The sequence below is a fragment of the Anastrepha obliqua genome, chromosome 6 (assembly GCF_027943255.1).
Source record: "Anastrepha obliqua isolate idAnaObli1 chromosome 6, idAnaObli1_1.0, whole genome shotgun sequence".
NCBI lineage: Eukaryota > Metazoa > Arthropoda > Insecta > Diptera > Tephritidae > Anastrepha > Anastrepha obliqua.
In genome coordinates this window covers 2,486,610-2,500,489 of record NC_072897.1, presented here as the reverse complement: position 1 = coordinate 2,500,489, position 13,880 = coordinate 2,486,610, and the positions used below count along the sequence as shown (strand labels likewise).

Sequence of the window (13,880 nt, the reverse complement as noted above, 5' to 3'; positions counted from 1 at the left end):
CGAGTTATACATGTAAATATGTAAGTAAATAATGTATGACTACAGGGTGAGCGATATAAATGAAAACATACAGCGGTAACACAATTTTAACGAAGGACAGATAGAATTAATCACGGATTTAACCGAAGGGACCAATCTTTCCCAGGCTCCAAGACTACGCCCCACCTTTTTTCTCGACGCCTTACAGTTGTTTCATAAATCGGTCCAAACAAATCTATGCCAACGTAGGTAAGAGGTCGCTCAAAGCTTTCCAAATGTGCTGCTGGCAGTAGTGCCATTTGCTGAGTATTTGGCTTAGCGCTTTCGTTCTTGCAGCGTTGACATGATCGCCGTACGTTCTGATAAGGCACATGCAGCCGCGAAATAAATAGGTATAATATTGTTCACAAATTGAGTTTAGGACCGCTTCATGAAATTTGTGGTAATTTCGTTCGTGATAATGTCGAACTATTAGAAAAGTGATTGGATGGTTTCTCGGTAAAATTATGGAAGCGGCAAAACTCAAGCTTTTGGCTCTTCCCCGTATTTTCGTCACTTATGTAAACATTTAAAGGTATTAGTTTGCTGTCACTTTCAATTCTCTTACCGGATCTGAGAGTAAGAATTTCTGGATGGTTTTCACTCAGCTCTGCTTCTTTAATTAGGATGTCATTAGCCTTGAGAATAATTGCGTTTTAAATGTGAAATACATTCGACTTTTTTTATGCCAGATTTTAACGTTTCTATAAATATAATTACCACCGCTATCACCCGATATAGTCGGCGCCAGGTAGAGAAATTCTCAGCATTGATTATAGGTGCATTCTCGCTTCTCATTATATGCAAGGTGCAATGCCGCAACTCAGTGTGCTCCACTGGCGTAAGCGTACTCGCCAGCATCCACGAACGTGTGGAGTTGATTACATTCAGAGGCTCGAAGTAGTGGTGAATAACATCGTGGAATCTTAACGGAGGTTATTGTTGATAGCAACGTCTTCCACTGACACCACTGATTGTATAGCTGATTCGGGAGCGGGTCATCCCAGTGATGCACGAGCGCCATATCTCCTGTAGTAGTATTTTCAAGCCTATGCTATAAGGTGCCAACAAACCAAGGGGGTCAAAGATTGAAATTAAGACCTGGATCGTCTCTCTCTTTGTCGGCACGAAACTAACTTGCAAGATGTCTCGCCTCATTTTGGAGAATCTGCAAATAAACTTGAAAATATTATTATTTGCATCCCAAAACAAACCTAATATTTTTTCCGTATGCGCCATGTCCTTGGGAGTTTGAGTTTGGCCAGAATCTCCCTAAAGTTTCTTGAGAACAGCAGATGAGTTGGATACCAAGTTACGGATGAGGAAACCCGGTGCGGCGTGAATGTTTTTGACTTGTGCGGCAAGTTTTAACGCATCTTCTTTTATATGGACGCCATCGATAAAATCGTCACCTTAGTGGTACTTTTGTATTACTTCTACTGCTCCACTATGGTCTGAAATTCAAATTTTTTGGCATAAATTAGAAGGAGTGGTACTAGGCCATTGAAATTTCACATACAAGTTATATATGACTTAGTTAAGAAAAATTCCAAGAATGGATGAACTCGGTCATTCCCCAGGGGTACGCCGTTTGGACCTATAGTAAAAATTTTTGAATTTCAGCTCCAAAAATTGCGATATCTTAACGAAAATTGGTAAATATGTTTAATCTCGTAATACGCATCGACGATACCAAAAATAGTTGAAATCGGCCAGTCCCTAGGAGTACCTCCCTTGGACCTATAGTAAAAATTTGGTTTCATAAAATGAAAAATTTGCATATGATAGGCAAAAGTGGTCAAATAATTTTATTATCCAAATATTTATACACATGTTTTTACTGAAACAATTATTTTTATATATTAATAAAATTAACTGTACATCTGAAATGCGAGAGAAGTTGCAGAATTATTAAATTCACTTGAATATAATATAAAAAGTTATATGTACCAAGCAAATCATTCGAAATCACAGTCTTCCGAATCTAAAACTAAAGCGTTCTTCACAACGTCTGCTTCCGATATATCAGAATCAGAATTATACGAATCGTATTCAGATCCCCCTGGCAAGTGGTTGAAAATTTGTAGCTCACTTGAAGGTGCAAGCAAATGTATTATTTCTTCTGGTAGCTTCTCTCTTTTCCGATATTTTTCTCTAGCGGATAGAGACAAGCTGGAAAAAGGGGGACTGAAGAATCCATTGCTCTATTGAAAACATCAGTCATATTATTTTTTCTTGTATTTTTTCTGAAGACACCGACACAGATATCTCCTTAGGCCGGCAAAGTAACTTGCATTTAATTACTTCCTCATAGCTTGGATATACACTGCAATTCCTTTCTTTATTTAACAACCTCATGTTGATAAATTGTCTTTTGCTTAAATCATTTTGAAGTAAAAATGCGAGAGCTTCTTCCGGAGTTAGTGGAACTGCTTCGGGTTTTTTGGAGGTAACAGCTTTTCTTATTTCGCTTTGTTCTGCTTGATGCGCAGTTTTCTTTAAAATAAATGCTAAATCACGTTTTGATTTTTTTGCCGCAACAATAGTTGCATGAATCAAAAAATCAACATCGTCATTGTTTTCACAAGAAAGATCACTTGCCAGCTTCCTCTTAAGCCGATCTTTTGCATCTGTGTAGCTAACCTTTGGTCGTCCTGCTTTACTTGAACAGGGTTTTTCATAATCATTCTCAGAAATTTCAATAATAGTTGTTGCGAAAACCCATTGGGGGTATTTCTCTTTAAATCTATTAACCATACGATTACATTTTGATAATTTTTCGCTAACATATCGAGCCATAACCGCCGAAAAAATGTATCCCACAAACTCGAAATTTTACAGGGGAAGGTTTTTTTTAAATTAAATCAGTTTGAATAAAGCCATTATTTTAAAATTTATAATGTAAATATTTTTTTGTGTAATACATTTAATTTTAATAATTTTAAATAGATATTTGCATCATAAGGGTTGTTTTTGTGGGATACATTTTTTTTTGCTTTCCTTCTGGCAACCTATTATTAAAAAAGTGTGTGGGTTACACAAAAATTTATTTTAAGGAAGTGACTTCCCGTTTGTTTTTATTTAATTTTTTTACTTAGTCCTTCAAATTAAATTACATTTGATTTAAAAAAATAAATGTATACATATCTTAGTATATTCGATAAAACAAAAATAAAGTAATGTACTTCATATATTTAAAGTTTTCTGTTAACAAACTAATGTTATTCATATTAAAATCTTGTAAACTTGAATAACGATAGATAAAAATATATAAAGAACGCTAAATACTATCTTCCTGGTCGGTTTCAGGTAGCAAATCTTTAACAGATCCATCCCATTTTAAATTCAAATACTCGTGTTGGAATTTTACGGGTAAAGTTTTTCCATTGAAATGTATGTAATGGAATGAAAATTTAGGCATAAATACTGCTGCGTTAACTTGTACATATGTGAGTAAAATGTACGCTCCATGCAACCGTTTACAATAACAACCACACGCGTAAAAAGAACGCTGCCTCGTGTATACTGTGTGTTGACGAAGAAGTAAAGGAGATTTTAACCAAACATAGTTACAAACCTTCTCCACATGTGTCTCTTCAATATGGCAAAGTTTGGTTAAAATCGGTTGAGTCATTCTCCGTAAAGTGCATCACAACGCGAAAAACGGCTGAATTTTTATATATATATAGATTTGACTAAATACTTACTTTTTTCCATCCATTAACATCTTTTTGGGGCGGCCCTTCTGCATTTAGCAGCGTCGTTAGCTCTTTCCACTTTTCCTCAACAGCAACTCTGTCGCCCTTCGAAAAATTCTTCGCCAAATCTGGATGAGATTCCATAAACTCGACTAAAATTAGCTCTTGCTTGGAGTTCTTGTGTTTTCCCCTAAATGTTTTTGAATAAGTTTTAAATATTTTAAATAAACACTTTTATTTACATAAATATATGCAGTTATTTTTAGTAAAAACTCACATTTTGATAGATTTATTTCAACAAACAGTTTATAAGAATGCCACAAACCTCTAACGTTTAAGTTGCCGAAAATTTATAATAACTGGAAAATTTTAACGATTTCGATTTCCAGAACAGGGTGACAAAACGATTTGCTGATGTTCGAAAAAAAAACGAAAACGGAACGATTTACAGGACATGTCAAACGATTTGAAAACGGAAAATGCAAAACGATTTGCAGAACATGCCTAATAATTTAGCATTGTTGGTAGTGTAGTGTAGTTTCTTGCTTCGATATATAGGGTAGGCCATGTAAAATTTGCTTTTTGAATCGGCTTTAAAAAAAACGAATCAATATTTTTTCAAACTTTTTTTTTTTATTTTGAAGATTGAACAATGTCATTTATGAATGAGTGAATAATATCGTTCAAATGACTGCCACGACTGACTTTACAGTAGGCCATTCGATCAACCCAATTTTTAAGCACATTTTTTATTTTTGGGCTCCAATTTCATGAATGGCAACTTCGATTTCGTGTTTTAAAGCATCAATCATCGCTGGATGGTTCGCATAGCATTTGTCCTTAACGGCTCTCCACAAAAAACAGTCCAACGGGCTTAAATCACAGCACCGAGCCGGTCAATTGATATCGGAATTTCGGTTGATTACCGCACCAAACATTGACTCGTTGTGGATGCATTTTCTTCTCTACAGTAACGTGTGGATTTTCTGAGCCCCAAATCCGACAATTTTGCTTATTGACGTAGCAACCGATGTGAAAATCAGAAAAGAAGAAGAAGACTCACCACTTTGGAAATAGGTTTTCAATATTTCCCAATTTTATTCAAGCGTATAGCGTCCCATTTCGTAAATGTCAAACCTTTAAGTTAATTTTGAACACATTTCACATGTCATTTGTGTTACCATTCTCAAAAAAATAGGTGGTTCAATAAGCAAACGCTATATGGCCCACCCTGTATTTAATGGTGTCTTTTAAATATTAATTTCCAAGAAAAATGACTGAGCTTACCCCTTTCCACTTTATTAGACTAGTGTCTATTTCATTTAGAATTTTTGCTGTCATGTCGTTGTCCAGGTTGTTTGTGATTTCAGCGCTGTTTGTATTTTTGTTGGGATTTTGTTCATCATTATTGTTTAGGTCTATTGAATCGTTGGTTTCGTTATTATTATTATTATTAGAATATTTGCTGTTTTATTGGCTACTTGTTTTTAAGTTTTCAATGTTAACATCCGTTAAAAGTTTATTTGTCATTATAGCTCGTTTTTGGTCTGATACTCCTTTTATGTTCGTATTGTGGATATACAGAGAGTCAAAAAAATCTGTTGCACAGTCGAAAACTTTAAGTTCTCAGTGTTATAACTTTCCATCTAGTGAAAGTATAAGAAAAAATAGAAAACGGTATTTATTTATTACGTATCTGAGCAAAAAAAAATTAATATCGACATAGGCTTACAAGCTCAAACTCGAAAGGTAAAATAAGGCACAAATTCACCCCAAAAAAGTATTGGCACGTTTTTTATGTTAGCTTATGGGCCGTGATGCTGAAATTTCCCTAGAACTACGTCAATTAATGATAAAACTGTATTTAGAAAAAAATCCTATCGCGAAATTGGCAAACTTGTCGATAAATCATGGTCCAGCGTTCGAAACATCGTTATGCATTGTTGGAATGCTGTCAAAATAACTCCGGAGAGCAGATCTGGCCGCCCAAAAAAATTAACCGAACGACAGGAGCGAATTGTGGTGTCCACGGTGGCACAAAATCCAAAAACTTCGGCTGTCAAATTGTGCGAGACTTATTTGATATTATGGCTTATTATAAAATTTATTTGAAATCAATTTCAGCTCCCAAACTATTCGGAATACCCTATAAAAGGCTGGGTATCATGGCCGGGTTCCTCGAAGCAAACCCTTTATTTCGAAGGTAAATAAAAAGAAGAGGCTAGAATTTACTAAACAGCATTTAAATAAGCCCGACGCTTTTTGGAACACCACCATATTTAGTCAAGAATCAAAATTCAATTTACTTGGGTCATATGCAGCATAAAAGATTTGGCGAAAGCCAAATAAAGAGCTTCAAGAGAACAACCTGCTCAATACAGCTAAACACGGTGGAGGAAATGTAATGGTTTGGGGGTGTTTCGCGGCATATAGTGTCGGAAAGCTCGATGAGACAATGGATAAGCATGTGTATCGCAACATTCTTAAAGAAAATTTAAGTTCAAGCGTCGAAAAACTGGGCCTTAATGGGACAATCTGGCATTTTCAACAAGATAATGACCCAAAACATTCGTCTTATCTTGTACAGGAGTGGTTGATATACCATTGCAAACAGCTTTAAACATCCCCAATCGACGGACTTAAATTCTATGGCATCTTCTGGAACGGAAGATACAATCTCACCACATAACGTCAAAGGATTCTCTAAAAGAGGGAATAATTGCTGAATGGAGTAAAATAACACCTTCCGAAACTTCAAACCTGGTAAGAGACGTTTGCAGACCGGGATTCAGTCTAAAGGAGGGCACACAAAGTATTAGCGCGTTACAGCTGCAATGGAGCAAGCTTATTACACTACCTGTGCCAATACTTTTTTGATGTGAATTATTTATTTTTTACCTTTCAATGTTGGGCTTGTAAGCCTAAGTCCAAATAATTTTTTTTTTGTTCAGATACGTAATAAATAAATACATTTAGAAAATACCGTTTTCTATTTTTTTATACTTTCGGGAAAAATTTAGTATATAGTAATGTATATCGCTTTGAAAAAAAAAGGTTAAAAGGGGGGGATATAGGGGTGTATCCCCATCTTAAAACTCCCTCCGGCACCCTCAGGAGCCTTATAGTTTTTAAATAATTTAGTGTTAAAGTTCTATAATTTTGCGAAAAGTTGGTGTTGCCATACACCTGAAATAAAAAGAAGTTCGTATGCAGAGATGTTCAGGGTTCAGGGGAGGGTTGATTGTAAAACTGCAGTATTTTTTGCTGTAATTTAAAATTAAGAAATATTTTTGAAAATAAAAACATACAACTCATCGAAACTTAAAAACAATGATATTAAGCGTATGACAAAAAATAACAAAGTAATTAAAAGGCAAAAATTACGGTTTATAAGTGTATTGTATTCTGCAAAACAAATCGGGTGGTCGTAGTTGTCTTTATTAAAAACTCGTTTCCTCTCAAAAAAATAACCTCATCAGCCCAACTCCGGCTACGCACAACACAGTATTTTTGCGTAGAACTCCTTTCCGAATGCATTTGCATTTAATTTTAATGAAAATAATTCGAATATAAGTATAAAAATAAGTTAAAACCCGCGTGTGAGAGTATATTTAGTGAAGTGTAAAAAAATATATAGTGTTATGTTCCACATTATAGTGAAGTTCCCGAGGGCACTTTGAAGGCAAATACTTACGAAATTATTATTTCCCGAATAATTTGGAGTTATAAAGATTGTTCCTTAACACCTCCCTAACATCTAAACCAATTTTCATTAATAAACACATTATAGTTTGCCAAAAATTGGCCAATATACTTTCATTAGAATAAAAGTTATAGCACTGAAAGCTTAGATTTTTCGAGAGTGCCAATACTCTTTTGACTCACTGTGATTGTATAAACAGTTTTGCCGTTGTAGCAATTTAGAAAATCAAATACAACATTTTTTAGCTTTAGCTTATTTCAAGTATATTCACTTATATGCATACGTACTACTCGTCGCTTTAAAAATGCTTTGTATGTTTTCCGCTTACTTTAATCGCAAAAAAGCACCAACTGTAACTATTTATGTTATAATATATATGATACATATGTATATGTAAATAAATAAATACATATAGTGGCGACATTCGTATACCGAGTTATACATGTAAATATGTAAGTAAATAATGTATGACTACAGGGTGAGCGATATAAATGAAAACATACAGCGGTAACACAATTTTAACGAAGGTAGGTAGGTAGGTAGGTAGGGTGGTTGTCGCAAGACACACTTAGACCTTCAGCAGGTCCATTGTGATACCACTGGAGCTTATCCTTACTCTACGTGTTCCTTTTCAAACCATCCGGTTGCTTTAATAAACGAGCAGAGCTTCGTTAGTTTTAGATGGGCTATGTCCGCTACATCGGTTAGAAATGCTGTATCGAGAGTGCGCAGCCTTCTCATAGCTAGGCTTTCACACTCACATAAAAGGTGTCTGACTGTTTCCTCTTCTTCTGTATTGAGACAGCTTCTACAGAAATCGAAGTAAGGGAGTCCTAACCTTCTAGCGTGGCTGCCTAATAAGCAATGACCAGTTAAAACACCTATCATTTTTCTTATAGATTCTCTGTTGAATCGTAGCAAGATCTTCGATCGACCGCTGTTCCAGTTCGGCCATGTCTGTCTGCTTAGTTCGCATGTTGTGAGGTTTTGCCAGATTGTATTTACCTTTTTGATGGTTTCCCTGTCTATAAGTAATTTACAAGTGGCTATGGGCATGGGTATCAGCGCCTTATCCGGTTCGAGACCGAGCGTTGTACCGGTTCTTGCGAGTTCATCCGCCTTACAATTTCCTGCAATGTTTCTGTGGCCTGGTACCCAGATAAGGTGCACCTTGTAGCACTTAGATACGTCATCTAGTAGTTTAAAACATTCTAGAACTGTTTTTGACGAGTGTGTTTTTGATTCCAGCGCTTTTATTGCTGCTTGACTGTCCGAGTAAATGAAGACTTCATTTGCGGATAATACTCTCGTTTTTATCTCTTTAAGCCCTTCTTTTATGGCAGTGACTTCCGCCTGAAATACACTGCAATGATCAGGCAAGCGAAATGATTGGCATACTCCGAGTTTGTCGGAGTAGACCCCTCCGCCTACTTGGTTGTCTAGTTTTGAGCCATCTGTGTAGATGTTTAAGTCATTTATCTTGACAATGAGCCCGTTATCCCATTCCTCTTTGGAAGGAAATACTGTGACAAAGGATTTATCGAAATTGATGTCCTTGGTCTTACAGAAATCCGTTGTGCTGGGAATGCAGGGGAATTGTTCTAAAATTGAGGAGTGCCCTCTTTGGACGTTCTGAGTAGGCCGATTTCTCTTAGTCTGAGAGTTGCTTTGGCAGCTGTTTGCTTACCGTACTGCTCTATTGGTAAAATGCTAAGAATAATATTTAGTGCATCTGTGGGTGTGGTTCTGAGGGCCCCGCAGATGCAAAGACTGGCCAATCTTTGTACGTGTGCCATGGTTCTTTTGACGTACAATTTATCTAAAGCTGGCCACCATACTAATATGCCGTATGTTAGAATTGGTCTGACAATTGCCGTGTAAAGCCAGTATACGGTAGATGGGGAGAGACCCCAACTTAGTCCTATTAGCTGTTTACAAGAGTATAGTGCTATTGTCGCCCTTTTTACTCTATCTTCGACATTTGCCTTCCATGTTAGCTTTCGGTCTAGTATTAGACCTAGACCTGCATGACTTCTATGAGTGTATTGGGGAATTTCCCCCTTACTACCAATGCAACATCGTCCGCATAGGCTACAACGTGTTGTCCTCTCTCCTCTAGGCTCTTTAGCAATGAGTTTAGTGCCAGCACCCATAGGAGAGGGGACAGCACACCGCCTTGAGGTGTTCCTCTGCTAACTTTTTTCTTGATCTCTGAGTCCCCTAGGGTTGCGATCACCAATCTGCTCAAGAGCATGTTTTTGATGAACTCAACCAGAGCGCCAGAGATCCCGAAGTCCGTCAGTGCCTTTATTATGGTATCCGGTAGGATGTTGTTGAATGCGCCCTCGATATCTAGGAAAGCTACCAGTGTGAATTCTTTATTATACATTGACTTCTCGATTTCTGTAACAAGTGAGTTAAGTGCTGTTTCGGTTGATTTCCCTTTACAGTACGCATGTTGTGAGATGCTGAGCTTATAAGGGCTGATGTTAGCCCTAATATGCTCTTCTAAAATTCTTTCTAATGTTTTTAGCAGAAAGGAGGATAGGCTTATTGGCCTGAAATCCTTAGGTGTCGTGTGTGAACTTTTTCCCGCTTTAGGGATAAAGACCACTTTTACCTCTTTCCATGTTGATGGGACACTTTTCAGTTTCAGAGCAGCCTTAAATATGACCGTCAACCACTCCATGATGTAGTTTAGTGAATGTTGTATTTGGGCCGGGAATAATCCATCTGGGCCCGGTGATTTAAATGGTTTGAACGTGTTCACTGCCCAGGTTATCCTAGTTTCAGTGATTATTTCTTCAATGTCAGAGTTTGGTCTTTCTGTACCATTGTTGATTAACACGGTAGATGATTCGTTGCTGGGAAAGTGTGTGTCCACTAGCAACTTCAGAGTTTCGTCACTCGAAGTAGTCCAACTCCTGTCCGGTTTTTGGAGGTATCCGGTGGTATAGTGTTTTTTTGAAAGGATTTTACGCAGTCTGGAGGCCTCTGTGGTTCCTTCGATTTCTCCACAGAACGTTCTCCAACCAGACCTTTTCGTTTTCCTAACTTCTTTTTTGTAAATTTTTAGCTTAGTGTAGTAGCAGTCCCAGTCTTTACTCTCTCGTGTCGCTTTCGCTCTATTAAACTGTCTTCTGCTGTCGTTTCTTAGTGTAGACAGGTCTTCTGACCACCAGGGCGGCTTTTTCTTCCCCTTATACTTAATTAAGGGGCATGCCTTGTTTAGCGCAGTTCTACAGACCTCCGTAAGGATTTGTACGTGTTCGTTCAATGATTCTCTGTCTTCAATAGTAATATTTTGGGAGTTTGGAAGTCTTTCCTTAAGTTCCCGTTTATATATATGCCAGTTTGTCTTTTTCAAGTTCCTGCTGGCGGGCGGGGCCCGTGAGTTTTTTCCCCCAAATTTTATTTCTATGTAACGATGATCGGAGTAAGAGTGTTCATTCAGAACCCTCCACTGCGTCATCTTTTCGTAGAGGGTTTGACAAACTAGCGTAATATCAAGAACTTCTTGTCTATTGCGCGCAATAAATGTAGGTTCGTTGCCTTTGTTACACACTAAAAGCTTACTACATATAATATAATTAAAGAGAGACTCACCTCGTTCGTTTGTATCCGAGCTCCCCCATACGGTATGGTGGGCATTGGCATCACCTCCTAGGGCTAGTTTGCGGTTGTGTGCTTTGCAGTCTTCCACAAGGCTTCTTATTAGCGGCGACGGCAGTGGACCTGTGTCGTCTCCGGCAAAGTAGAACGAGGTTAGCCAGATGTTGCTTCCGCTCACTTCCCAGCTAACCGTCGTAGTATCTGCGTTACTGAAATTTTGAATCATAAATATATTAAGATGTGCTTTTGCCATTATGCATGCTCTTTTAGTACCTTCACCATTGGTCTTGTATACTTTATACCCTGATGTCCTCAGACCGCAGATTTCGCCATTCCGTACCCAGAATTCCTGGATGAGGACTACGTCCGGCTGATCTTCTGCCAGACGCTCCAGGAGGGCAAGGCAGGCTTCTTTACAGTGATGAAGGTTTATCTGTAGAAGATGCATCAGCTGTTAGCGTAATGTCTGGGTCTTCTTTGCTTTCGCATAAAAGTTCCCTTTCGGAATACTTACGCTGTTGTGTGTGGTACTTACCCTCCCGTTCGAAGTACAGCCTCCCTAAGCCCATTTCTGAGCCTGAAGAGGCGTATTCTTCTTCGGTGGGCCGGTCGTCTTCGCTCATTGGCTCGGTTTCGCTCATGGGTTTTGGTTCGCCCATGTGCTTTTCACCTTCCTTAGTGGCGAGGAACTCAATTGCATCTGTGTCTGTTTTGTAAATGTGAAGCTTCACCTTTACAAAACCGTATCTCAGATGCCCATCGCATTTCGCTAATGGTTCGATTGAATTCTCTGTGAGGAGCAGGAGAGCCTGCATGGTGGCGCGCTTCTGCTCTTTCGATTCTTCCGCGCTATTTTTGCTGGTGAGAGTTTTGACATACCTCCATTCCTGCGTTGGGATGTCCGGATTGCAGACCCGAATGAGCTTCATAATCTCATCCGGGTCTTCGACGGTTGAAGGTAACCAAACCCTTGCTCGCGGCCTGGACGGAATATCCTTCCTGTCCACGACCACTAGCTTGGCATTTGGGTACACTTCGCCGACTTTGGAGATGGCCTCTTTATACAGTTGAACCGATCTCTCATCGTCGCAAGCTATAATTTTTATCTGGCCTTGCTGCCAGCCTAAGTCTTCGCACGCAGGCGGGGGACCGGGGTTCTCCAGAATAACTTTCAGTGCCACTTTCGTTAGCTCGGCCTCGATCCATTTCCACTGGGCCCTGGGGATCATACCTTCTGGGTGGTTCTCGTCGAGGACTCCTATGATCAGGCGGTCTTTTGCAACCTCCGCAAATGATCTTCTGGGCGTCACGCCCATTGATTTGTGCCTTTTTGCGTTTGGCTTATTTTCCTCCGAGGACCGCTGTCGTTTCGGAGCCGATTGTGTTGGCTTGAAGTCAGGGTTGAAATCAGGGATGATCGCTTTCGCTCTATCAATCGCCTCTTTCAACTCCTGTGTCATTTCACTTTCCTTTGGGTGAGTTTCGTGCACCCTCCTTAGGAGCCTAGCCGCGTTTCTGCGATCCTGGTAGCTCACTTTCGCTGGGTCTACCACCCTCACAAGCGGCCATCCTTCGGTACCGGAGCTAGCAGTAGCATTGCTTCCGGTCGGGACCGTTTTTGGGGGCTGAATCGCAGTTGACTGACGGGCTAGTGCCCCCCTACTTGTACTTGGACCTGTGTCCAGTTCTGAGTCCTCGCTTTCGCTGAGGCTGTCGTTGTTTGTTTGGATCGACTTATTAAGCCGATGGATGGCGTTTTCCTTGAGCTCGGTGCGACCGTTACTCTTGTTGCGGAACTGTTTGTTCCTGTCGGTCTATTAGAAGGAGGACCGATCTCCTTTTTTTTATTTATGTTTTTATGATCTCTCTGCATTTTGGACCCACGAGTGTCGGAGAAAGGATGTCCGCCCGTGCATAGCTGCGAACTACACGGGTAAGGCTAATTATTACGGAGGATGCCTGTTATCCGTAAGCTCCGTTCGAGACTTGGTTATTTTATAGAAGGGCCCCAAGCCTGACAGATTCTCGGCACGGGTCGCATAACACCTTAATCCAGCCCTTCACCCCCGACCACGTTAAAGGTACTTTGAGTAGTGCTGTACTATTGAGGAGTATCGAACCCTACCCATAGTACCCTTAACTTAGCTAAGTACCTCCTGAAAATATGAAAACTGTGGTACTTATTACCAGCTGGCACCCTCGGGGAGGGTTCAGTGGAGGATTTTCGCCAGCCAATTTTAACGAAGGACAGATAGAATTAATCACGGATTTAACCGAAGGGACCAATCTTTCCCAGGCACCAAGACTACGCCCCACCTTTTTTCTCGACGCCTTACAGTTGTTTCATAAATCGGTCCAAACAAATCTATGCCAACGTAGGTAAGAGGTCGCTCAAAGCTTTCCAAATGTGCTGCTGGCAGTAGTGCCATTTGCTGAGTATTTGGCTTAGCGCTTTCGTTCTTGCAGCGTTGACATGATCGCCGTACGTTCTGATAAGGCACATGCAGCCGCGAAATAAATAGGTATAATATTGTTCACAAATTGAGTTTAGGACCGCTTCATGAAATTTGTGGTAATTTCGTTCGTGATAATGTCGAACTATTAGAAAGGTGATTGGATGGTTTCTCGGTAAAATTATGGAAGCGGCAAAACTCAAGCTTTTGGCTCTTCCCCGTATTTTCGTCACTTATGTAAACATTTAAAGGTATTAGTTTGCTGTCACTTTCAATTCTCTTACCGGATCTGAGAGTAAGAATTTCTGGATGGTTTTCACTCAGCTCTGCTTCTTTAATTAGGATGTCATTAGCCTTGAGAATAATTGCGTTTTAAATGTGAAATACATTCCACTT

General features: G+C 39.4%; 1 protein-coding gene across 1 annotated transcript; it reads right to left on the bottom strand.

The window, feature by feature from the left end:
* Positions 1 to 407: 407 nt before the first annotated feature.
* LOC129249866 (uncharacterized) lies at positions 408 to 1,195 on the bottom strand. The gene is made up of 2 exons (XM_054889534.1): positions 739 to 1,195; positions 408 to 656 (listed from the first exon to the last, which is right to left on the bottom strand). The coding sequence occupies exons 1-2, from the start codon at positions 877 to 879 to the stop codon at positions 408 to 410; spliced, it is 390 nt and encodes a 129-aa protein (XP_054745509.1). The 5' UTR covers positions 880 to 1,195.
* Between the last annotated feature and the right edge of the window lie 12,685 nt (positions 1,196 to 13,880).

Excerpts from the sequence above, each read along its gene's own strand:
- LOC129249866 (XM_054889534.1), bottom strand. The coding sequence starts at position 879 with ATGCTGGCGAGTACGCTTACGCCAGTGGAGCACACTGAGTTGCGGCAT. Across the intron at positions 657-738 it reads TATATCGGGTGATAGCGGTG|GCTAATGACATCCTAATTAA; the intron begins GTAATTATATTT and ends ATTATTCTCAAG.